Raw genomic sequence first — 25,590 nt, 5'->3', positions numbered from 1 at the left:
TGAATTTTCTTAGTTATACTTATATAATACTTTATGCATTTTATTCATTATAGTTATAATGAGATTATGATTATGTTTATTATTGTCCTTTTTATAGATTTTTTTAAGTTATTGTTTATGAAATGTATTAATTAAGTATATATCAATTATAATTTTTAATTTAATTTCGTTGTGTATTACAGACAAAAAAAATTATAATTTTAGTTACTTACAAAAATAGATAGACTCATGAATTTTATTTAATAAGATTAATTATATTTATAAATTCATTTTAATTAAAGAAATACGTAAAATAATAATAATACATAATTTGATAATTAAGTAATATTCATATAATCATAATACATAATACATATATTAAATTTAATGTTTTAAAACAAATATTCATAAATTAATTTTTTATTAATTAATATATAAATTAATTTATTGATTAATTTATTAATTAAATAATATCTTGATTAATTAATAAATTTTATGATGTCAAGACTATTAATTTATACAGATTTTAATTTTTAAAAAATATTGTTGACAATTAACATGCACGATGCACGTGAGAAAAATGATTTTTATATTATATGAATATTATTTTCATATTATCATATTATAAGTTAATACTAAATTATATTAAACTTTGTCATATTTTTAATTTTATTAATTTTTAAATAAAATAATGAAATTGACAAAAACTTATTTCTTACGTTAACAAGATATCTTCTTGAGAAATATTTTTTAATTTTATTATTGTTTTCCCAAAAATCAATAAAAATATAATAATAAATTCAATAGAATTGAGACATATTAATAAAATTCAACATTAAATCATACCATATTGACAAATTTAACCTTGATCCGCCCTTTTTTTATATATTTTTTTATTTCATTTTCTTTCCTGGTCAATTATTTCCTTTCTTTCAAATTGGTCCTTCTTTTCTCTTCCAATCATGTAAATTTCTTGTAGTCCCAAACATTTTGCAAGTAATTGGTCCTTATTTCATATTTCCATATCTTTTTATTTCTTTTTCTTTTAATTTTTTACTTTGAGTTATCATAAGCGCAAGTATAGAATAAACAGATCATAATTGATTAAATATGATCAAAGGGCATCTAATCTCTATTGTTTTAAGCCTAAAATAAAATCATTCATTTTTTTATTCATAAAATGTTTAATTTTTTTTTCGTTTTTAATTTTTCAAAACATTTATTTGCTTTCTAGTCAAATTATAAATAAAGGGATACATATTTGCATTTGCTTTTCCATATAAAGAATTTAAAACTTTTAAAATTTAAATAATATCTTTTAAACTTAACTTTAATAATGAGGACAATCGGACCTGTCAGTAATTTCAAACCATCACCAAAACTTCGACAAGTAGATAATGATAATGAATGCAATAATTGAATTGAATTAAATGTTGAATTTACCTGTCGCATTGATGTCATCATTATTTCAATAAACTTTTAGTTAAAGATTACGGCTTTTGTGTATATTAATTAAATGTTGTTTGCCTTCCGTTTTGAATGCTTTCTAACTGTCAACTTTTCTTAACAAAATTCAAACGTTATAATATTATTTTAGTTATAATATTTAGAAAATTTCATGAATCATTCAATTTTTTATTATATTAAATTAAATTTTTATATTTTTTATTTCAAATAAAATAAACTTTTATAACTAATCTGTGATTAATGGTTATAATGCCATGTTCTCAACAAAGAGCCATAAATCTTACATCAAAGAAAGATGTTATGATACTAATAAGTAGCTATAAATCATACATTGGTTGTGTACTATAGTGAAATTAAGCATTTAAAAGTTTACACCATCTTTAACTTGTGAGGTATTTTTTGTGAGATAAAATTATGAGATTAAATTAAAGTGAACAATACCTTACAATTTAATATGAACAATAAAAATTGGTATCAAAACAAACTTTAAATATAAACAATTTGACACTGAAGATAATGGATCTTTGTTTGGAATGGTGAAAATAGTGGGCCTTTGTTGGAATGGTGAAAATGTCATATTCTTGAAGGATGTCATGGCATAATGGGGCCATTGCTCCCACATCGACGTGTGAAAATCCTTTTATGACATAAAATTGTGAGGCTGGTTGTGACATGTTGATGATTTATATTTTAAATATAAAAGTATATTTGATAATAGATAGTAATAAGGGTATGTTTAATTCAAAATAAAAATATAAAAATTTAATTAAATATAAATAATTATTTATTTAGATTTTTAAAAAATAATTCAGAGACTTTTTTAAATATTATACCTTTTTTTCTTTTTTATATATGTTTTCTTTTAATTAGTAACTTTTAAATATACATTTGTTTATCAGATCTTAATATTAGAATATCTTGACCATATTTGAATCAAATTAAAAAACATTATGAAAAAATTACATCAATTAAAAATGGATGTAAATTTGATTTATCACATTAATAAATTAATAAATTTAACCTCTATTCTTATTTTTTTATTAAAAAAGGCATACTAGCATTTACTACATTAAATATATACAAAATGATAAAATGCCTAACATGTATGTCTTATGTAGTCAAATTATACTACTCATGGTAGGCAGCAGCAATCTTTTAAAAAAGGGAAGAAAAAATTATACTACTCGTGGTTTTGGGTATGTTGTTTTGAAGTAAAATATTTGTTTAAAAAAATTCATCAATCTTTATAATTCGGAAGGCAGATAATGTTTTTTTTTAATATTTATATAATATTTGAAAAACTTTTTAAATTATTAAAAAATTAAAATTTTTATTTTTTATTACGTTTAATTAAGTTTTTATATTTTTATTTTTGATCAAATAAACTCTTATAATTAATGATTAACTAATTATTATTAATCCATTTATCATTTTATTTCTACGTAACATTGATATTACTTTGATATAAAAAGTGAAAAATGTTACATGATCATATCATCATGCTAGATTAGCATGTTATGTCATTATCAACTATGTTATGTAAGTATATTATGTTATAATTAATTATAACATGTCACTATTTGTATTAACATTACATGACATAAAATGATAAATGATATTTTGATCATATCAATTATTAGATATAAAAGTTCATTTGGTTTAAAATAAAAATATAAATACTTGATTAAACGTAATAAAAATTATTTAAAATTTTAAAATAATTTAGAGATTTTTTTTTAACTATTTTGTCTAAAATATTTTACCCTCGTGAAGGTGTAAGACATTTTCATTAAAATCTAAAATCTAAAATAGTTGGTTTAAGAAAATAGTTGCGTATGACAATGGATACCTTGAGCCAAGAAATACTTCCTCATATATTTTCATTAAACAATCTTATACCTAAGGGAACACGTGATTAAACGCATTGAAACGACAGATTGAGCTTTAATAAAGCATCTAATTGTATTGTTTAAGAAATATTAGAAAAATAGAGATAGTGGTTTTCAATGATAGCAAGATTCCTTTCTGGAAGACAAAGACATGGGGTCATTGCATAGACCAAAGTGCAAAACAAAGAGATTATACGTTCATGCATTTACTACAAGGATGCCAGATGCTTGCACATTCTCTAGAACCGAACGAATTATGGAGGTTTTAGGGCGACCCTCGCCATTGGTTTTCAAGTGCTTGACAGTTGGCACTGCTCTGATTCATTATCGTACAGGTGCAACGTTTCAAGTTACTACCAATGATATTCCGAAGCTGAAAAATTTGCAGCTTCTTGGCTAGCATTTGTAACTATTTCCAAATTTTATTGGGGGTTTCCTCTCAGCCATGCTTTTGCGGGAGAATATTTGGCTTTGATTGAAAGCAGGCAAGAAGGAAAAGAAAGATGGTACTGAAAAAGGAGCTAGAACATAAAAAGGGGATGAGAAAGGATTTTTGTGACATGTGATGAGTGAAATGTTAAATCAAAGCAAGAGTGATGAGAGGATATATGTGTACATCACGTAGTACATTTGTGCGGAGCAAGCCATAACTCCTATTAGTGGAGATTTGTCAGATTCCACACACATGGAGGTACCAATTATTTCATATGCTGTCTGAATGCTTACTTGCTTAAGCTTAACCAAGCAGCAGCAGCAAGGCAGGCATTATTGCTTGAACCAAAACTGCGGAAAATTGCCTGAATTACTCAGCTCAAGGTACCCATCGGATATAGTAATTCTTTAATAATTCAAAATATACGTTGGTAACACCCAATGCTATGCTGAAATTTGCTTAAGCTTTGGAGTTTAGGGAACGCCAGTCTTCATTTCTGTTTCATCAACTAGCTAGGAAACTGCTAGCAAATATGAATCGTCATGAATTAACATAAATTAGTACCTTGGAGCTCCATTTTTCCTTTACTTTGTCCACTAGCTGAAGCTCATGAACTGACATTGATTCTATCCCAGAATCAAAGTGTAGAGAAACTCTGCAGCTTAAGCTATTCAGTTTTCATCCAACACCAGGTATCTTGAAACATCAGCTTTTCTGTCCATTTAAGTCCAGATACAAGGAACACGGAAATTGATTTATGGTGTTGTATGATATATAGGTAGAATTAATATTAGTATAAGAAGCAAAAAACAGGGTGCTTACAGGATACAGTACTGAGACTGTCCTTGTATTTTGTACTATGAAAGAAGGAAACAATCATACATAAAAAGTTGAACAGAAGCAAATCTCACTAGACTGATTTCTTTATAAGAATTCACGAATGTTTATTTTTCGTTCACAAACTATAAACAAACTGATAATGATTAAGAACAATTTGCTGTCTCAGTAATAAAAACAGAAGATCACTGGAAGGGAACGAGCTAGCTAGAGTGGTATGGACGAGAGGTGGCTTTCATATGAGGGGGCGGTCTCATATTCAGCCTGCGAGCTGGTGATGAATTGCTTCTGAGACACGAGTTGCATGGAAATTGGCAATGAAAGCAGAAGCTTTCTTGTCAATACCAGGCTCAGCAACCACCCTGAGCGTATTGTCTTCATCACTTGGATACACCTTTCGTGCGCCCCAAACGTCTTCGCCCGCTGAATATGAATGATCCTCACTACGACCCTTCTTAGCTTTGAAGAAACTGAAAAAAGAGAAGGATTTCTTCTGCTTGTTCCCACCCATGGCCATGTATCTTGTTTTTGGCTCACTCGGATACACACGCTACAAGTTAGGATGAGTTTTGCACTTGGCACTACGCTCTTTGATGTTCATGCGGATTCGAGGCCCCTCTTATAAGGGGCTACCCTGTATTACAAAGGAATCGAATAAAAATGAAGAAGGATATGATCACGACAGGTGTATGGCTTTGATGAAATGGCTTCCGGGCTTAGACTCCACCGAGCACTCCCATGTGTTGTGGGCCGTTCATTACTTTGCTTTCTCCCAACCGCTTCCTTGCGTCCAAAAAAGGCATTGGTTGGGAGTTCACTACCCCATTTCTTTGGGTCGTTGCCTGTATTTGTTCCTCTTCCGAGCCCTGAGAACTAAATCGTTGGCAACTTGCCATGCACCTATGGGTTGTTGGCATTGGGTAATATTATTGGTACCGTTCTTTTCAACTTTCTAAATTTTAAAGAAAATCCTCGACACCTTCCTTTGCTCGCTGCTAGCTACCCTTACCTAACAGCATACTGTAAACATGAACCTTAATTTCCCCGAAGATACAAACTCAAGGCGACACTATGGCCCCATATACAACATACATTGACTTGTAAAAATTGTTAAGTACCAACAAATTTTAATGTATGCAAGCAAAATTGTTTTTGGTCCTATCAGAAGCAACTAGCCAATTTCACCTTTCCCACCTTTTGGCCTCCTCATCATCTTCCCACTTTACCGTATCAGGCTGGCTGACCATTGGTCGTCATGAAAATTCGACTTTCAGCACTATGAACTAACTGTCTCCTCTATTCTTTAAATTTTTTTCCTTTTTTTTTTATCTTTTCCCTGCTGTTCAAGTTGGCCTTTTCTTCAACCAGAAGGTGATTAACGACTGTTTAACTTTGGCTAATGATTCTTAACCATCGGTTGTAATGGAAAATTTAATCAACTTTATAAATATAATTATATTACCGTTATTTAATGAGCAAAATGAGTCTTTGGTCGACAATAACACTTAAGGAGGTATAGCTCACCTTTGATTCCAGGTGGAGCAGAACGATTGGTGGACTGTGCAGAAAGCCCACTCCTCTCAAAAGCCGCCAAAAATTAAAGCGCTGTCGTATTAGTGACCAATAAACGAAGGCAAAGTATGTGCCTGTAAACGGGCACATGACCCGAGCATTCGAACGATTTTCAAAGCTGAAACGTCACCGTCGGTTTAGAAGAAAGAGTTGCGCGGGCGGCAGTAGCGGCGCTGCGCATCGTTGAGAGAGAGATAGAGCATGGGGAATCCAAAGCAGAAGTGGACAGCAGAAGAAGAAGAAGCATTGAGAGCAGGAGTAGCCAAATACGGCAAAGGGAATTGGAAATCAATCCAAAGAGACCCGGAGTTAAGCCCCTTCCTCTTCGCTCGCTCCAACATTGATCTCAAGGTCCCCCTCCCCCTCATCTGTCAATATTTTCTTTTGAAAATTTATTTTATTTTCTTTATCTGACATTCTGTTTGTATAGGACAAGTGGCGGAATTTGAGTGGTGGTTCCGGTGGCCATGGTTCCCGGGAAAAATCAAGGACGTCAAAGCCCAAAGCAAACTCCGACGGTTCGACTCCGCAGAGCTCTGTTCCTGTTAAGCGAAATGCCTTGTCGAAGCCAGTCACTGATGATTCGTCAAAAAGCTTCGCTTCAAAGTATGCACTTTTTACTCTCTCTCTCTCTCTCACTCTCCAAAATGCATTTATTTGGCCATTTGTTCATCACTGTATGTATCTCCTAACAAAAACAACCTTTATAATGCTTCGTAACAAATAACAATGCTATACATTAATTCTCCCCAAACTCTTAATTGATGTATAGGTAGTTAATTTGAGAAGTTTGCCGTGATTATGGTAGTGAATTTCGTGGAGTTTTAGTTAATTTATCATATTTAGTTACTATATAGTTGCATGAAGTTATCAAGGAGAAACGAATTTTTTTTCCTCTTGATATGAAATGAAGGGTCAAGCCTGCTGCTTCTTAAAGATGTTTTGATGGTATACTAAATTTCGAATTTAGTTTCTGCTCTATGGCTGATAATTGTTTCTTCTCAATTTCTTTGTGATAAGCATTTGTGTACTGTGCTGTTTGACATTATTACATAATTGTAGCCGGTACAACGAAATGATTATCGAAGCTTTGTCAGCGTTGAAAGAGCCAACGGATCAGATATACAGAGCAATTATCAGCTACATTGAGGTACCATGTAATTTTCATTTTTTCATCATTTCATGAACATTAATTTATTTTCCATGGAGAAAGGTACCTGTTTGGTTAGGAAAAGAACAGTTTGATTATCTCAAAAGTCTATGTGGACTTGGTATGTCGAAGACTTATTTGCTGCTACTTTGTGTATATGGCTAGATTGATTTGAGATATTGTCTCTAATCATCCTCGAGGTAAAAATGGCTGTTAAAAAATCCATACATCTCATTATTGATGCTAAGACTGAATTTGAGGAACAGTTGGATCTTAGGAAACCATGCATGTGGATTTCTGTTATGCTAGACAAGCTTCCCCTCTAAAGCAACTAAGTCAGGGACTCGGGCCTAAGGTCCTGCTATGCATGTTAGGCTTGCTGCTAAAGGCTTTTCAAACCTGGAATTTTCTCAAGCTAGCTACAGCCTCCATGTAGCTCCTTTTCTTTCCAAATCTTCATTTAAGGTGCACAGAAATACCAAATGATGGTTGACCATGAATACTAGGATGGTATTCAAAATTCCTGCTTCCTTACTGTTTTGATGTCCTCTATCTTAATTGGTTGGGTTCTTATTTTCAGCATTGTAACTTAATTTCTCACTGGTTGTTTGCTTACATTATCAAAATCATGAGTATGTTCTTTCCTTAATAAAATTATGCAGCAAAGGCAAGAGGTGCCTCAAAGCTTTAGGAAGCAGTTATGTTCAAGGTTGAAAAGGCTGGTTGCAGTAGAAAAACTAGAAAAGGTGAATGATTCTATCCTTCTTTTTACCCATGGCCATCTACTAGTTTTTGAAATGTTTAGTTTCAAGTTATTTAGATTACTATCAATATAATAATCGTTCATAATATAGGATTGCTGTAGATCCTATTTATAGGAGATAAATTAGGGAGATGACTTTGGGCTTCTTTGGTGCACAATGGTCCTGCACTTCTAGTTAGGGATCAAAATGGTCTGTTGATATGAGTTGTGAAGAAGAGTCTTCATGAACTTTTATCTGTTTTCATATGTCTTCATTGGAATAAAAGGAAAAATATAATTGGAGTCAAATTGCTGATAAAACTTCTTTTATAACAGAAAAACACATATCCTCCATCAATGTGATTTTCCGATTAGTGTTACCAGCAATTGACATCGTTCGAGGATATCAGCTTCTGATAGACTAATGGATGATTAATTTAACAGAGTATGACTAATTAGAACTTTTTCTGAATATCTTTGTTGCCTTGTGATGGCAAAATTTTATATATTGAGAAATTCCAGCCATTTAGATGGTGCAATTACTCATGCCCTCTATTCGACATATCATTCTATGGAGTAACATATAACTTTGGGGAGATGTACAACACTTATAATATTCTTATCATTGAAACTTTTTCCAAGATATTTAATTAAAGTTACTTTTCTCAAAAGTTAATAGTTCAAATACCGTAGCGTTTCTTAGACTTTATTACAAATTTTTGTTGCCTTTTTGTGATTTCTGGCCCTCTTAGGCATTTTGCATTCGAAGCTTTACCCATTTCTTGATTGAGAAGGCCCAAAATTTTTGCATAGAAAATATTAAAAAATATGTATGCAAATTTGTAGTGATGATCACAAGTCTACCTGATACAATTCTAGCCACTAAGAATATATATTTCTGAGAAAGAAAAATGTTATGAGCCAAGAAAAAATTTATCGTAGTTGTGGCAGTATATACTGCTAAGAAATATACATTTCTGAGAACAAAAAAATGTGGTGAGCCACGAAAGAATTTATTAAAGCTGTGGAAGTAAATTGTGTTTGCAGATTGTTCTGTTAGGGTAACTTTATAGTAGATCTGAAATATGAAATCTGTTTTGCTTTATTTATCATAATAATGCAGGTGCAGAATCGGTACAAGATAAGAAAAGATGAGACATTTGGGACGAAGACACCTAGCCCAAACAGAAAGGAATGCGGCTTAAGCATGTAACTTGTGATTCAGTTGAAGAAGCTCAGTAACTGCTGCCTATTTGATTGCTGAAGCAGAAAATAAGTCCTTTGTTGCAGCTGAAGCAGTTAAAAGAGGCAGAAAGAGTCTCAAAAATGGCTGAAGATACAATTCACTGCTGCAGTTGGCCAAAGAGATTTTTGAAACATGTAATGTATTATTATATTTCAAGCTCATATTTTTGCTTTATTAAGCATTATGTTTCCATTTCTTATAAATTTTGTATGTTTTATTGTTTCAGGTTCTCAAGGTGAAATTATGCTCATGGCATAGGAAATGTGGATTAACAGTAGAGATGACCCCTTGAATTAGAACATGTACATATTGTTGGTAGTGTTTCTCTTCTTTCTCTTTGGATGTGACTTGACTAATTCATATGAGAGATTACTCCCCAGTTATTTGAATATTGTTGCGTCTTGCTAGTGCAGCAGAAAGTTCAATGTTCTCCATTCCGAATTCTCAAAGTTATCCGTACTTTCTTTCCAGAGGACCACGCATTGACAGAAAGGAAAAGGAAAAATAAACTTTTGTACTTAAGTTCTAATACGTAAGTACATGTGTAAGACAAATTAATGATTAACGGGTTTTGCATGTGAGGAAGGTGCAAGTTGGGAAGCTAGGGTCAGGCTGGATTTGGTTACTTTGGGTCAATGGAAAATTGGGTCACCTCATCATCATCTTCCTGTTAACTAGGTTTGGATCGTTTTAAGTTAATTTTAAAATCAAAAATGAGGCTTTATCAACTTTAAACAAAAATCAAAATAATTTTTGAAACAAAAATCATCAGAAATCATTTTACATCAAATGCAAACAATTTGACTGAAAAATTCACTTATGATTTTTGATTGATTGATAGTATTTAATATCAAATATAACTCTAAAAGTTAAAAAGTGGCATTTAATTATTTTCTTTAATTTTATCGGTGTGATAGCTAAGCTTCTGTAATCAAATAAAGCTCTATCATATGTAAAAGATTTAATCAATTTCCAGCCAAAACTCAAAACCACCTATAACTTAAGCAAGTCAAACTCAAAAGAAATCACTCTTCAAATTGACTTGTTTCATTTTCTTCGTAACATAACCAGAGGGGTATAGAGGCTTTTGTTTACCCAGGAGGTGTGAGCCATATTCGACTGCGTCAAAGGTAAAAATTTTCCCACTTCCCCATCTTTCCTTTGTTCCACTGGAAGAACGATAACAACCCGGATGGTTGCAAAATTGGCGCTCCAACAGCGGCGCCATTGATAGTCCACAGAGAATGAGCGAGCTCATGCCAGCTGCGGCGTTTTGAACGATAAAGGATGTCATATTGTTCTCTTTGTAGTGGCAGCAAATTAATTAAACTTGTTGCAAGCTGACAATAGTTGCTAAGTATATCATTAACATTTGTTGCATGTCAAAAGCGTAAGAGTGGAGGGGGAGTGGCATTTTCAGCTGCCCATGATTCAAAGAACAAGCGCTTACTTTACACCATCCAATAGGAGACCTCTTATGCGATTATTGCAAATATACAAAGCTAATGCAACTCGAAGATCACTTGCCAAAAGACCACACAGTCATTTTAGGCAATCTGCTCCATTCGCCCTCAGATTGACCACGCAACAATTCATCGCCAGATTAGTAATGAAAAACTGCAGTTGCTGCAGCTTTGTTTAATCTTTAAAGGAATTAATCAAATATGAAACAGGGCCAATAAGCAGAAAAGGCAACGAAAAACTGCAAGAGCATTATAAAGACTGAGAATAAACCACATGCAAAATCTCAACATTATTTGTGTCCATAGAACAATCTGCGATGTCAGCAATATTGTATTTCCTAAGCAATTAAGGCTCAGTAACACAATAAAGGCTGCTCTTGCATGCACTGCCAACCCCATCCCTAGCGGCGGATGCAGTGGAACAATAAATATGATGCAATCCAAACCTAAATTGGAATCAAAACTGCAGAACCAACCTATAAGAGTACAAGACCAAGCTCAGATGGTCTCAAGGCACTTCGTATCCGATAATTATAGAGGTAGTAGTGAAGTTGCCCATCACCTGGCCCAAATTTCAATTCTTTGAGGAAAGACTCGTTATGCATGACATCCAGTGCATTGAAAACATCAAAATCCTTCTGCTTAGCAACAATAAGAGCATCATTCATCAACTGAAGCAATGGAGTCTTAGTGGAGACGTTATAGTAAGAGTAGGCAGCTTTCAAAATTGAATAGTTCTGGTTGCCAAGAATAGACGAAGGAAGAGTGTAGAAGCTGCAGAAGTCAGTTATGTCATGCGTCTCTGGGCTCTCAACCAAGTAACTATCTATGACATCCTCAGTAGGAAGAAGCCAGTGCTCCACATCATTCTCATCAAAATCTGGAGCAACAGCGAACTGGCTCAAGTAGTTTCTGAGCAACCTAGTGACGGCAGGGACATCACGAAGCTCCATCTTTCTGAATCCAGGGGTAGCAGGAGAATCAGGTAACTTGTAGAGTTTAATGGTTCGGCTCATTGTCATCCTAGCCCCAAGCCTAGAAAAGCCAACATCAATAAGCTTCTTGGGGTTCAATGACCTATGCCAGTACTGGCAAGTAGTAATTGGTGTCGGAAGAACAACTCCAGCTGTATAAGCTGCCTGCCAAATATTCTCCAAATGAACTCTCCTGGTAACCTCCTTAATCATCACAGGTGCAAGTCTCTTTGATCTCAGCTTCTTATGAACACACAAGAAATTGATCTCTGCCATCTTCACAACTTCATCACGCACCCTTATTCTTGCAGGGACACCAGTAATGAAAGCAACAAGCTTCTTTGAAGCCTTAGCACGGACCCCAAGGTGCCAGCTCTTATAATAACCAGGGGGCCGCAAAGCCCACCTAAGAAACTCCTTGGAATAATTGAACCTAAACATATTCTCATCATCCTCGACATAATTGTTCTTCAAAAGATTGTAAACCTCAGTACAAGTCTCTTCTGAATCCATATCACAAGTGGTCCATTCATAAGGACTCGGAAGGTTATAAGGTTCCTGTTTGACTTCAGACAATGGGGTCGCAGGCTCGATTGGGCCCTCAGGGAAACTTGTGTCCCCAACATCCTTAAATTGACCAACAGGCTGAGTTTCCCAAAACTTGTGTTTCTTTGCTAAGGACATGGAATCCTGAAACCTTCGAACTATGGTTTCAAGCGAACTATCATCTTTGGGCAATTGGCTAGCCTCAGAATTCTGATCTGGGTTTCCTTTGGGTGACCCAGGTGGTGAATTGTTATCACTCATTTCAGGCAATCAATCAATTTCAGCTACTTTAATATACCCAGAAGATTATCTGAATATCTCAGCTATTTTCTCAAAATATACCTGAACAAATAAAAAAAATGCATGTCCAAAATTGAAAACAGGGCGAAAAAGCATAGCAACAAGCAAGAACCTATTAAATAAATCTATTAAAACGACCTCAAAAGTATACGCAAAGTGATATAATTAGTAAATAGATCTGCGTGATTAAGTGAAAAAAATTAACAATACGTAACTTACTCGGATTGAAAGGACAAAACTTTAGCAGATTCTAAATCTGGGGAAATGCTGAGAGATTTATGGGGCAGATATTGAGATGAGAAAATATTAAATCAGATCTTCAAACCCAAAGCGATAGAAAGATTAGTCTTTGTTTGGTTTTTATTAAGAAGGGGAAGAATCTTTAGGGTTTTCTCCAGAGAGCGGCTTTGGAGATGCCGAAACTCATTTTGGTGACAGTCAAAAAAAGAGTGTACATTTCTATTCTTGCTTTTTTCGGAATTACCAACTAAACGACGGCTTTTCCACATAGAAACTCCTGTTGAGCCCAAAAGCCCCAAATGAATCTCAGGCCCCTGGCCCGTTTTCCCCCCTCTGAAAACGACATCGTTTACAGTGTCCAACATTTCCCACCGGTCTCTTCTTCAAGCTCTGGAGTTACGATGGTGACAACTGATGAAGGCAAAGCTGCTCGGAGCCCCAGCGAGCACGAAAGCCGTGCCTCATAAACATTCAAATTAAGAAAAATGTGCGGGGATGCAACAAATTGGGACGAAGAAGCGTACAGGGAGAGCATATTGAGGGAAAGAGAGATCCAAACCCGAACCGTGTTCCGAACCGTTTGGGCTCCTTCCTTAAACCCTAATCCGGAATGTGTCGTCGTCGCCTCCAGCGATGGTTCGATCGCTTCTTACTCCGTTTCCTCTTGCGTCTCCAAACTCGTGAGTCCTCCTCTTCTTTTTTTCATATATATATATATATATATATATATATATATAAAGAAGAATTTAATTGAAGAATAGAAATGATTCTCACTTGAATTTCACTTGTGCATGCAGCCGATTGGTTTTTGCAGTGCTAGAGCTCAACGGTAAAAGAACTTTGAATCAGTTAATTAATTACTGTTTTGAATTTGAGTGAGAGTAACTGGTTGTGCTTTGGCTTGTGGTGGAATTTGATAGGCTGTTACCGGCTGAGCCGGAGGGATTCCTTGAAGGGCATGATGGACCGGCGTATGATGTGAAATTCTACGGCAATGGGGAAGATTCTTTGTTATTAAGGTTTAATTCAATATGATGTTATTAAAATCTGTCCTTTTTTTAGTTTTGTTTAATATAATTATGTGCATTAAGAGTAGGAACATGGTTGAGCGTATTTCAAGCTCAAGCTGAATCTTGCTGTTATTCGTTAACTTAACCAAGTCTGATTGGAATTCATTCCAATGGTCTGTGAGCCTTCGATTATTGCAGTTCACTTTTTCAAAGCATTTTTGCAGTTGTGGTGATGATGGTAAAATTAAAGGATGGAGGTGGAAGGAGTTTACTGAATCGGAGGTGCCTATTACCTTCCAAGGTACCAGATTTTGGAACTGTTTAACTCATTCTTTCGATAAGATAGCATTCAAAGTTTTCACTTTATATCACCCATGTGTTTTGTATGTGAGAGTGCTACTCTATTTTATCTTAATTTAATGTCCTCTTGTGGTGATCTCTGAAATTTTCTTTTAGTGTTAAATGTTTTCCATTTGTTTTACCATCCTTTGTCTTTGAAACTTAGATCGAGCAGAGACCCAGCTGGTATTTTCCTATCATTCAGAATTTCAAATGCTACTCTGGGTAGGAAATGCAATTTCGCATGCATTTTAGCTGAGGTTGTCAACATGTCTTTGGTATGACTATAAACATTGAACTTTAGGAAGCTGTTGCTTCTGGAAGCATGTGTAAGAAGTTCAAGTTGATAGTAGTCAGTAAATCATTAATCTTTTGTTTGAAGCCTATATTTTCCTCAAATAATATCTTACAATTAATCTTTGTTTGCCCATACTTATTATTCAATGATGTTATGTGTTGCTTTTGCTGAATGTGTTTAATTGGCCATTTTGTTTAATGTTTTGCAGGAAATCATATGAAGCCAGTTCTTGACTTGGTCAATCCCCAACATAAGTGAGTAATCACAGCTTATAGTAGATGCTTTTGTGTGTGGTAATGCATATCCTTCTACTTCTTCATTAAAGTTAATCTTTTAGAGGCGCACTCCATTTGCTCCCCTTACTCTCCTATTATGTGGGATTGACTATGCATGTAGCTTCTAATGTATATGACATGTCATATGTTGCTCCCCTTACTCTTCTGTCTAAGCCTATGCATGATTTTGAACCTGTGATACATTATTTTCTACTTATTTTCTCTTTTGGTGTTCACTTGGTTATATATTATTTTCCCGGCTGCTAGTTTTCTTTTTGGAAAAACTATGAAGTCACTGAAAAAGAATTGCTTATTATTATTCTATTCTTTCTTATCAACTAATTTCTGTTTTCAGAGGTCCATGGGGTGCTCTCTCTCCAATTCCTGAGAATAATGCCATTGCTGTTGATCCTCAGGTCTTTAAGACCTTTCCTTCCAATTTGTAGGTTGTACTGACATTTGCTTATATTTGTGGCTAATTATGTTTTATGAATTTGTTTCTTTTTCCACTCTCTGCTACAACAGGGGGGATCTATTTTCTCTGCTGCTGGTGATTCCTGTGCATATTGCTGGGATGTGGTATGTTTTTTAGTGAATCCATTCCTCATGTTGCCTCTGGGAAATGATTGTTAATACTTTCCATTTTCATGGAATATAGCTTTAAATTCCTCCCTTTATTTTCCTAGCTGCTTTGAGTCTTAACATCCTTTCCAATGGAGCTTTCAGGAGAAGAGTGAAATCAAAATGGTTTTTAAGGGGCACTCAGACTATTTGCATTGTATAGTGGCCCGTGCCTCTTCCAATCAGGTCAATTTTTCCCCTCTGTGATTCTCTATTTTGGTTATTACTTTAATTTTGCTTTCGGACAGTGGGATTAATAATCCTTACTGTCACAACTTTATTCTTTTAGTTTTAAGTCTGGGTTTCATTTTATTAATTGACAGAAAATGAACTTTTTTGGGGTTGTCATTTTATTCATTTAATCAACCACGGTTATTTATCCTATATGCTAATAGAAATATTACTCATCAAAAAAAGAAAAGGTCCTTTTGTGCTATTACCATATAGTTTATGCTGATTGTAGCCGTCTATCTATCTAAGGTTGAGATACAGAGCAAACTTCCTAATCTATCATCTTTCTTGGTGTTCAGATTATCACTGGTTCAGAGGATGGGACTGCACGAATATGGGGTAACAGTCTGTCTTCTTATTTTCAAGGAGTTGCAGAGAGTTAGTTTAATCTTATGTTGAAATTAGCTTACTCTGTCATGTGCTAGTTCTAGCTTCAGAATATGTTTAGTGTAAGATTCACCATTACCGACATGGCAAGAATAAATAATTTTTCTATATTCAACACATAGTCTTGAATAATGACCTATTGTGACCTGTCTAATATATGTGGTCTTAAATAGATTGCAAAAGTGGAAAGTGCATTAAAGTAATTGACCCGCTGAAGGACAAGAAGTTGAAGGGACTCATCTCCTGTGTTAGCTGCATTGCTCTAGATGCAAGTGAGAGCTGGTTGGTAAGAGCTTAAGGGTGAAATCCGAATGGTGTTTTTATGATTGTTTCTCATTATAAATATCAAATAGATAAGATGTTATGCAGCCCAGCAAAGATTTGGCCTTCAATAACATTGAATGAAATGCCTCCTTATTGTTGGTGGTTGTGCCGGGTTAAATCTCTTAGAATTCAGTTGCTGGAGTATAATCTCTTAAACTTCAGCAATTTAAGTCTGTAGATATTTTAATTGGAGAGATTCCTATTCTAGGGTCTTATGAGCACTTCGTTTTCCCCACTTTAACATGGATCTTTCAGACACCTATTAATTATATTGAAAAGGTTTTCTTCAAGTATTGGCAGAATCAAATAAAAGAGAATTTATGGTAGAAGCTTATTATGTGTTATGTGCTGTTCTGGTTCCTGAATGAAACATTTTTAACTTTGCAGGCTTGTGGCAGTGGTCGGAGCTTGTCAGTCTGGAATCTCCCTGCGTCTGAATGCATTTCAAATATATCCAGCCGTGCATCTATGCAGGATGTAGTATTTGATGACAATCAAGTACGTTGGAATTGGGTTTTTGAAGCAGACCAACTTTATGACTTTTAATCAATATGGTTTACTTAATGTTGTTCTTAAACTTATGTGTCATTTTCAAATAAGTCAGGTTGCCTTAGTCTTTTCTTTCTTCTTTCCACCTAATAATTTGCGTGATTCCATTTCAGATATTAGCTGTTGGTGCAGACCCTGTACTCACCCGTTTTGATATGAATGGAATGATACTTTCACAGATACAATGTGCTCCTCAATCAGCATTTTCAGTCTCATTGCACCCATCTGGTGTATGTTCCAAATTTCCATTTCCATTCAGTGATGCTTGCTTGCTATTAGTTTTTCTTCTTTAATTTGAACTGTGTTTTGTATTTGTTAATACGTTTCATGTTTTGACCAACTTCTTGTCAGGTTACTGCAATTGGCGGTTATGGGGGTCTTGTAGATGTCATATCACAGTTTGGAAGTCATTTGTGCACATTCCATAGCCATTGTGTTTGAAAGTCACAGAGATATACCACAATCTGGGGGTGGCCATGAGAACTGAGAAGCCTGCTAAAGATTATAGAGCTGAAACATGTGTTTGAACAGCATGCCATAATCCTCCAATAGATTAGCAGGAACACATAAATTATAATGATTTGTAGAGGTAATTACATTTTGAATTGCCCATAAAATGATTATCACATGTTTTGTGCTGCCAGATTTAAGTGAGTACAATGTTGTTGTCATTTTACTTGTGAAACTCTGTATCAGATAAATGTGGTTACAGTTTGCATGCACTTTAAGCAACATGGCATGAATACCTTTGGTATCTAATAGAACGGAATCAATCCATTCGGATATTCTTTTATTCTCTCCTAACGTCAATCCGGGCTTTGAAAGGAAAGGGTGAGAAATCAGTATTGCCTGCCTCTGTGCGTGGGAAGAAGACGAGAAAAGAAGGAAAGGGACAAATTTGGAGAAGCTTACCCAAAGCCAATCTTATAATCGTGCCGACGTTCGTACATGTGCCTGGGCATTGACTGACTGTGCCAGAACCTAGGAGTTCTGGTGGATTGTGTTAATCAGTCAGCATTTAACTTTGTCCAAAATTTGATAAATACGATATTATTAAGTAAATTTAAATGACATAATCACAAAGAGCTTTTTCCATTTAATAAGTAAGTTTTCTAGATTGAAAATTTAGATTCATAATAAGTAATATAAAAGTTTATTCTAACTCTTTATTGATGTGAGATTTTTACAAAAAATATCAAGATCGAGATAGATCAAATATGAGACTTTCATAAAAAATATTAAGATTAAAGTAGATTCGAATGAAGATGGACTTTTCTCTTCCATACTTATACAATTAGAGTATTGCACAATTAGATTAGATAAAATGTCATGAATCTTATATTAACAAAAAATACGTCTTCAAGTTATGAGTCTTCCTTTACTAGATAAACATAGTTTTTGAATTGAAAGTATAAATCCTTGATACTTATTTGCAGTTGAATTAATATATTTATAATTTTTTTTAAAAAAAGAAAGTCATAAACAATATACAGTAAAATCTCTATAAATTAATACTCAATGAATTAATAATCTCGATTAAATAATATTTTTGACAATTCCCGACTTAAGACTAACTTAGTAAATTAATAATTCTCTAAACTTATAAGATACTAGATTTAAAAAAAAACACACACACACACACATAGATCTCCACTTGATATATAAATTAATATTGTTCTCATACATTAAAATTATATGTATATATGACTCGATTAAAAAACTTTTATTAAATATAATTATAATGTTACTTGTTTTTCTTTGAAATTGATGTCTCATTGAACCTTATTTCAAACTCTTTTTATTGCATTAACTTTTCAGATTTGTCATTATTGATTTATTTACACCATTGAAATGAGAAGTACTATATTTGATTTTACTGCTTGTGATATTGTATGTTTTTTTAGATTTTTTTTAACTTAATAGTTTTGAAGTATATTATTTAAGTATACATCAAATGTAATTTTAATTTGTTACAAAAATAGATAGATTTATGACTTCTATTTAATAAAACTAATCACATTCATGAACTTATTTTGATTAAACAAATGGTCAAAATACCCCTTTAGTCCCTATACTCTTTAATTTTGTTCAATTTAGTCCATGTACTCCAAATCGAAGCAATTTAGTCATTTGATTTAGGGAATTGCACCAATTTAGTATCTCCTTCTAACGACATCCAATTTTACTGTTAAAGAATAACGTCTGCGATGACATCAGTGCTGACGTATAATATTTTGATGACATGGCATTTTGAGATGATAACGTGACATGTCACATGACACTGAGTGATGACATAGCAATGCCGCACTATACGCTAACATATCAGTGCTACGTGGCAATTAAAAAAATTTCTAAACAGAAATTTTTGTCACATCATAGAAACTAAATTGAACAAAAATATATAATACAAAGATTAAATTGGACAAAATTAAGATGTTGAGGGACTAAATTGAAAAAAATATTAAAAAAATATAAATCTTGAAGTAAATTATTAATATGCTTATTAATAAGCTAAATATTTAAGTATAAAAGATTTATGATGTAAAATAATATATAAAAATATTTTATTACTTAATTATTTGATTTTAGAATATGTAAATTAATTTATAATTTTTAAAAAAATTAAGTTTGAATACTCCTTCTATGAAAATAATTTTGAAAAAAAATTTATATCTAAAGTCAAATTTAGGTGCATAACTTATATTACGTTAACATAAAATAATATAAATTGACTAAATTTTTTTCTTTTATTTATAATAGTATAAATTTTTAAAATTTATTTAACTTATTTTGTAACTTGAGCTAAAGTCAAATTAACAAAATATGTTAATTTAATTTTTATTTTAAAAAAATGAAAAACAGAGATATAGAATTAACAATAATTATAAAAATAATTTTTCGTTTTGACTTATTTAATTTGGATATGATAAACTTCTTACTAAAATCATAGAATCTGAGCTCCACCTTTCTAATTTTTTATTTACTTTAATATTTCAAGTTATATTTTTTAAGTTGAAATTTGTTAGATTAAATATTGCATTTATAATTAATAAAGTTAAATATAACTGTAAATATTTGTACCATTTTATTTTAGTAATAATTTTTTGTAGATTCAAATTAATAATTTTAATTTTAATTTAGCAAAATTTGATTGTAGTATTTGAATTTAAATAAAATCGTTTCATAAGAAATTTTGAGTAAATTTAAATAAAAAGATAAATTAGGTAAGAGTTGAATAATTGTAAAAGAATGCATATTTGTAAATTGTAAAAGTTGTAACTAAATCAATATATTTTGCTAATTTAAGTAAATTTAAATAAAAAGTAAATTGGGTAAGAGTTGTATTTGTAAATTGTGAAAGTTGTAACTAAATCAACATATTTAGTCATTTTATATTATTTTATTTTAACGTAATGTAAGTTATATATCTAAATTTGACTTTATGTATAAATTTTTTTCAAAATTTTTTTTATAAAAGGAGAATTCAAACTTAATTTTTGTAAAAAAGATAAATTAATTGACATATTTTAGAATCAAATAATCAAGCAAGAAAATATTTATATATATTTTTTAACACCAGAAATCTTTTATACTTAAATATTTAGCTTATTGATAAGCATATCAACAATCTACTTAAAGATTTATACCTTTTAAATATTTTTTCAATTTAGTCCCTTAACATCTTAATTTTGTTTAATTTAATCCCTATGCTATATATTTTTGTTTAATTTAGTCCTTATGACGTGGTAGATTTTTAAAAAAAAAATTTTAATTTGCCACAGTATTAATATGCCAGTACGTCAGTGTCATGTCAACATTATCACATCATCGTATAGTATCATGTGACATTACCATGTCATCATCTGGTGCTATGTGACATGACACATTATCATCTCAAACGTCACGTCATCAAAATGTGATACGTCATTATTGACATCAGCGCTGATATCATCCTTTAACTATAAAATTAGATATCATTAGGGTAAAGGATTAAATTAACGTAATTTTTTAAATTAATGGACTAAATTACATCAATTTTTAGTACAGAAATTAAAATGAATAAAATTAAAAAATATAGAGACTTGAGGGGTCTTTTGACCTAAAATAAGTGCATAAAATAATAATAATTCGTAATTCGATTATTATATAATATTCGTATAATCACAATATATAATAAATATATTATTTAATATTATTTAAAAAATAAAAAATTATCTTGATAAATTATTTTTATTAATTAATATATAAAATTAATTAATAAGTTTTCATGATCAAAATAATATTAATTTATAGAAATTTTATTGTAACTTAGAATATAAAAAACTTGGAAAAAAGCGAGGGATTTATGAGTTATACGGTCTGGGCCTAAGCCCATATGTGATCCGTATCTAACTCCCTTTTAAAATTTAAACGGTTTGACTCGGTTAACGAACCAGGGGGCAAATCCGCAAATGTAACAAAAAAGGCCCACGCCCTTGGAGGGCAAACTGCATGTATTTGAGACACCGAACCGTTGTCACTCTCACTTCACTCTCGCTTTGCTCATCTCCAACATCTTTTTCCTTGAAACTCCGCGGCGTTGATCCGAGGAGTTTGGGAAAAAACTCTAATTTCATCGAAAACCTTATTCAGAATAAGCTTCTGTTTATCACTTGGACTTTTCGATTTTCAGCGATCATCATCTCAAGGTATGTTTTTTTTCTAATGGCCTTTTCTTCATTTTTATTTTAATAGTTTGCTCATAGTTTTTTTTTTTTTACCTATTTTGGTGAGAATATTGCAACTTGCAACTTATTCTAATTGGCCATCCTTTTGATAATTTCCTTTTTAATTTCTTGACTGTATTGAAATATTTAGGATTTAATTGATACGTATTGATTGCCAAATTGTATCGATACTTATTGGACTTTTAGGACTTATATTTATGGTTTTCGATTTGGTTTTCTTGTATTTTTAGTGCTTATTTTGTTTGGTTTAGAGGAACCTTAGACATAGAAATAGAGAATTGTTTGTAATGGTACTTTTCCTTAAAGGACAAAAAGGCCAGGGAACGAAAGAAATTGTTGTGTGAATTGAAATCCAGGTTTTCTGTCCCAAATATTGTGGCATTGTCAATAGTTAATTTGATTATCGTTTCTTTTGTCGCCTTTTAAGTATTTCTTGTTTTGAATTTTTTTGTGTTTTTATGCAGTTATGGCAGGGGCTGCAGCAGAGGGATCGCAATTTGATGCTCGTCAATTTGATAGTAAAATGAATGACTTGTGAGGTTTCTCTTTTTTTTTTCGTCTAGTTAGATGCATTTAGCTTTTTGTTTAAAGATGTTGTCTTTTTTCTTTTTGTTTAATAAAACAGTTTTTCCTTAAATGCTTTGCGTTCTGTTTCTTTTTGTAATACAGATACTAATTTCTTGTTTTGAAATGTTGATTGCTGCAGCCTTTTGACTGATGGACAGGATGTTATTGCCTCATGGGATGAAGTTTATGATACTTTTGATGCCATGGGTTTGCTACAGAATCTTTTGAGGGGAATTTATGCATATGGTAGACATAATTTTGCTTTCTTTATGTGTCTCTGTACATATGTAATGATGTTGTCTTTTGTATTCTATTGTTTCACTATTATTTTGCAACTTTTGTTTTTCCCACTTTATAGAATTAGGAGGTTTTTATACCTCCTTTTGTAATGTAGATGTGCTTTTTTGAGTGATCAGTAGAGGGAAGTGATTTAAAATATTGATGCATTATGAAGTGTCCCTTTGTTTTGTCCCCTCATACCATGCATGGTCCATCAACTAAGCAAGCTTATGTTTTGTAGGTTTTGAAAAACCCTCTGCAATTCAGCAAAGAGGAATTGTTCCCTTCTGTAAGGGACTTGATGTGATTCAACAGGCTCAGTCTGGGACAGGAAAGACTGCAACATTTTGTTCTGGGATTCTGCAACAACTTGATTATAGTTTGGTGGAATGTCAGGCCTTGGTTTTGGCACCCACTAGGGAGTTAGCTCAACAGATTGAGAAGGTTATGCGAGCACTAGGAGACTATCTTGGTGTGAAGGTTCATGCTTGTGTTGGTGGGACCAGTGTCCGTGAAGACCAACGCATCTTATCGAGTGGTGTCCATGTTGTTGTTGGCACTCCTGGTCGTGTTTTTGATATGCTGCGAAGGAAGTCACTTCGTGCTGATCACATTAAGATGTTTGTGTTAGATGAGGCAGATGAAATGCTGTCACGAGGTTTTAAGGATCAGGTCAGTTTTATGCCATAATCTTTATCAAATGTTCTAATCTTATTCTTGGGTTTTTTTTTCTTCAATTTTCGATGCTTGACATGCCTTCTCTTTTTCAATTTCCCTAAACTTGATCATATTGTCATTGATGATAAGGGAATTTCCCTTGATTATTTAATCGTTCTGATTGAAAAATTCTTGCTATCAGATCTATGACATTTTCCAGCTTCTGCCAGAAAAAGTGCAAGTCGGTGTCTTCTCTGCAACAATGCCACCTGAGGCCCTTGAGATCACCAGAAAATTTATGAATAAACCTGTGAGGATTCTTGTGAAGCGTGATGAGCTCACACTGGAGGGTATAAAACAGTTTCACGTCAATGTCGATAAGGAAGAATGGAAGCTTGAGACACTATGTGATCTGTATGAAACCTTAGCCATTACTCAGAGTGTCATTTTTGTGAACACCAGACGCAAGGTTGACTGGCTGACAGACAAAATGCGGAGCAGAGACCATACAGTCTCTGCCACCCATGGAGATATGGACCAGAATACAAGAGACATCATCATGCGTGAATTTCGTTCTGGGTCATCTCGTGTGCTCATCACCACCGATCTTCTTGCTCGTGGTATTGATGTCCAGCAAGTCTCTCTTGTTATAAACTATGATCTGCCTACTCAACCTGAGAACTACCTCCACCGTATTGGACGAAGTGGACGTTTTGGGAGGAAGGGTGTTGCAATCAACTTTGTGACAAGCGATGATGAAAGGATGTTGTTTGACATCCAGAAGTTCTATAATGTGATTATTGAGGAGCTGCCAGCGAATGTTGCTGATCTTCTTTGATGAGATTTTGCCCATCATTGCTAGTGGAGACTGGAGCCAGTTGGAAGCTGTTTAGCAAGTTTATTTGTTCTCTCCCTCTTTTTTCCTTTCTTTCTCATTTTCCCCCTTGTTTTAAAGTCTTATTTTATAGCCATAGGCTTATTTGGTATCGTGGGCAATTATTGTTGCATGTTTGGTAACTAAGGTCCATATATGGGGTTTCATTTTTCTTGGCACATGTTTATTTGTTTTTTTTTTTGGGCTATGGTTAATTATTTTCGATAAAATTTGATTTGATCTGAATAATTTGTTCAAATTGTTCACTTTTAGTTTAAAAGTTTATAATTCGAACTTGAAATGATTTAAATATGTATGATTTGAATGTGACTAATCTGAGTGTCAAATAACTTGAATTCATGATAATTTAAATTTAAAATTACTCAAATTTTGAAAAAAAAAAATTATTTAACTTAAAATGATATGATTCAAATTCAACTTGACTTGTTTAATTGTCATCTCTACTTCTAATTAAATATTATAATCCAAGTTCCTTCAATTGCATGCTTTGAATAAGATCATCTGCATGGATGAGGAATGACTATTATTTTATACAGGTACCTTGTTTATCTGTTATATTTATTAAATGGAAAATAAGAAAATAAATAAATATAGTATAAACCCTTACCTTAGCTAATTAACCTTGCAATGTAGGAATAGAAATAACTACATTTTCAAATAGAAACAGAATATTATGACTTTTCGGGCCAAGCCCCAAACGTGGAATGGGGCTTCCCGAAGAGAGTAGAATGGAAACAGAAGTGCATGCTAGATTCTGCGGCGGAGTCTGAAACTGTCAGGAGTTACTAATATGTTGCCCCGCTGCTGTGCTCTTAATTTCTGTTTCAGTACTTCATTGCTATTAACACTGCCATTTGGACAGGGCGGTTGGCACTTTTGCAGAAAATCTGAGGTTACATTAAATATTTTGACAGATGTTACTCCTTGTTTTTTTACAATTAATATTTTGGCAGAATACATGCTTATGTAGGTTTTCTTTTTTTCATTTTTCTCTTTTCAAAATAAAAGTATAATATTGTGTCTTCAAATTAAGAAATTTGTAAATTTCTATTTCCTACTTTTGAAAAAAAATCCACGTTGCACTAAAAGATTGTTTTTTTCTCAATATATTTCTTCACAGTATCCGCAAGGCATGGGCCTCGACTCACCGACAAAACGACAGAGAGATTTCAGATAAGATACAAGCCTCGAAAAATATATTTTTCTTATAAGAGTAATTCAAAATTTTCATGTAAAAATTTATTGCACATGACTGCTTAGAAATTTTAAAAAATAAAAAAAAAATTAATTAAGGTTTAACAATAAGAGACTAAAATAATATATTCTAAATTTAAAAATGTTCATTTCTCTATCTATTTTTTTGGTTCCAAGAGGGTTTCTTGCACAAAAAGGAGAGAATAAAATGCAGAAAGAGCTGTGACCCATTACAATAATATGCAAGATTCAATGATTTTCATTCATACAAGGAAACACGAAATTAGGACAATGGCTTCATGCCTTGGTCAGACCACACGCGTGACAGGAGTCCCACACGGATACGATTCCTGGTAATCAGCAATTAGCAATACACGAGTATCTTTGAAATTAGCTGCT

At 32.9% G+C, this 25,590-nt stretch overlaps 3 protein-coding genes and 2 pseudogenes across 4 annotated transcripts; 3 read left to right on the top strand and 2 right to left on the bottom strand.

Annotated features, from left to right (window-relative positions):
* Nucleotides 1–4,623: 4,623 nt before the first annotated feature.
* On the bottom strand, nt 4,624–5,179 carry LOC149527542 (uncharacterized; annotated as a pseudogene).
* Nucleotides 5,180–6,246: 1,067 nt separating this feature from the next.
* On the top strand, nt 6,247–9,573 carry LOC110411368 (telomere repeat-binding factor 4-like; annotated as a pseudogene). Its single transcript, XR_016350897.1, has 6 exons — nt 6,247–6,528; nt 6,608–6,783; nt 7,240–7,327; nt 7,990–8,073; nt 9,193–9,449; nt 9,542–9,573. The product of XR_016350897.1 is annotated as a telomere repeat-binding factor 4-like (transcript).
* Nucleotides 9,574–11,005: 1,432 nt separating this feature from the next.
* NMT1 (myristoyl-CoA:protein N-myristoyltransferase) lies at nt 11,006–13,066 on the bottom strand. Its single transcript, XM_021420752.2, has 2 exons — nt 12,818–13,066; nt 11,006–12,640 (listed from the first exon to the last, which is right to left on the bottom strand). Exon 2 carries the CDS (start codon nt 12,557–12,559, stop codon nt 11,255–11,257), a length of 1,305 nt encoding a protein of 434 aa, XP_021276427.1. The 5' UTR covers nt 12,560–12,640; nt 12,818–13,066; the 3' UTR covers nt 11,006–11,254.
* Nucleotides 13,067–13,191: 125 nt separating this feature from the next.
* Nucleotides 13,192–17,557, top strand: DWA1 (DWD (DDB1-binding WD40 protein) hypersensitive to ABA 1). Its single transcript, XM_021420754.2, has 13 exons — nt 13,192–13,518; nt 13,636–13,667; nt 13,759–13,857; nt 14,073–14,149; nt 14,694–14,739; nt 15,116–15,176; nt 15,286–15,339; nt 15,487–15,567; nt 15,912–15,951; nt 16,173–16,285; nt 16,711–16,821; nt 16,986–17,102; nt 17,224–17,557. Exons 1-13 carry the CDS (start codon nt 13,324–13,326, stop codon nt 17,311–17,313), a joined length of 1,116 nt encoding a protein of 371 aa, XP_021276429.1. The 5' UTR covers nt 13,192–13,323; the 3' UTR covers nt 17,314–17,557.
* A 3,816-nt stretch (nt 17,558–21,373) lies between these two features.
* Nucleotides 21,374–24,286, top strand: LOC110410583 (eukaryotic initiation factor 4A-2-like). Its single transcript, XM_021420351.2, has 5 exons — nt 21,374–21,560; nt 22,064–22,133; nt 22,306–22,412; nt 22,687–23,117; nt 23,305–24,286. Exons 2-5 carry the CDS (start codon nt 22,066–22,068, stop codon nt 23,938–23,940), a joined length of 1,242 nt encoding a protein of 413 aa, XP_021276026.1. The 5' UTR covers nt 21,374–21,560; nt 22,064–22,065; the 3' UTR covers nt 23,941–24,286.
* The last annotated feature ends 1,304 nt before the right edge of the window (nt 24,287–25,590 follow it).

Source organism: Theobroma umbraticum, unplaced genomic scaffold (assembly GCF_002168275.2).
Source record: "Theobroma umbraticum cultivar Fairchild unplaced genomic scaffold, ASM216827v3 scaffold_56.0, whole genome shotgun sequence".
Classification (NCBI taxonomy): Eukaryota; Viridiplantae; Streptophyta; class Magnoliopsida; order Malvales; family Malvaceae; genus Theobroma; species Theobroma umbraticum.
Note: the sequence above shows the minus strand (reverse complement) of the source record. Positions and strands in the feature narration are given on the sequence as shown.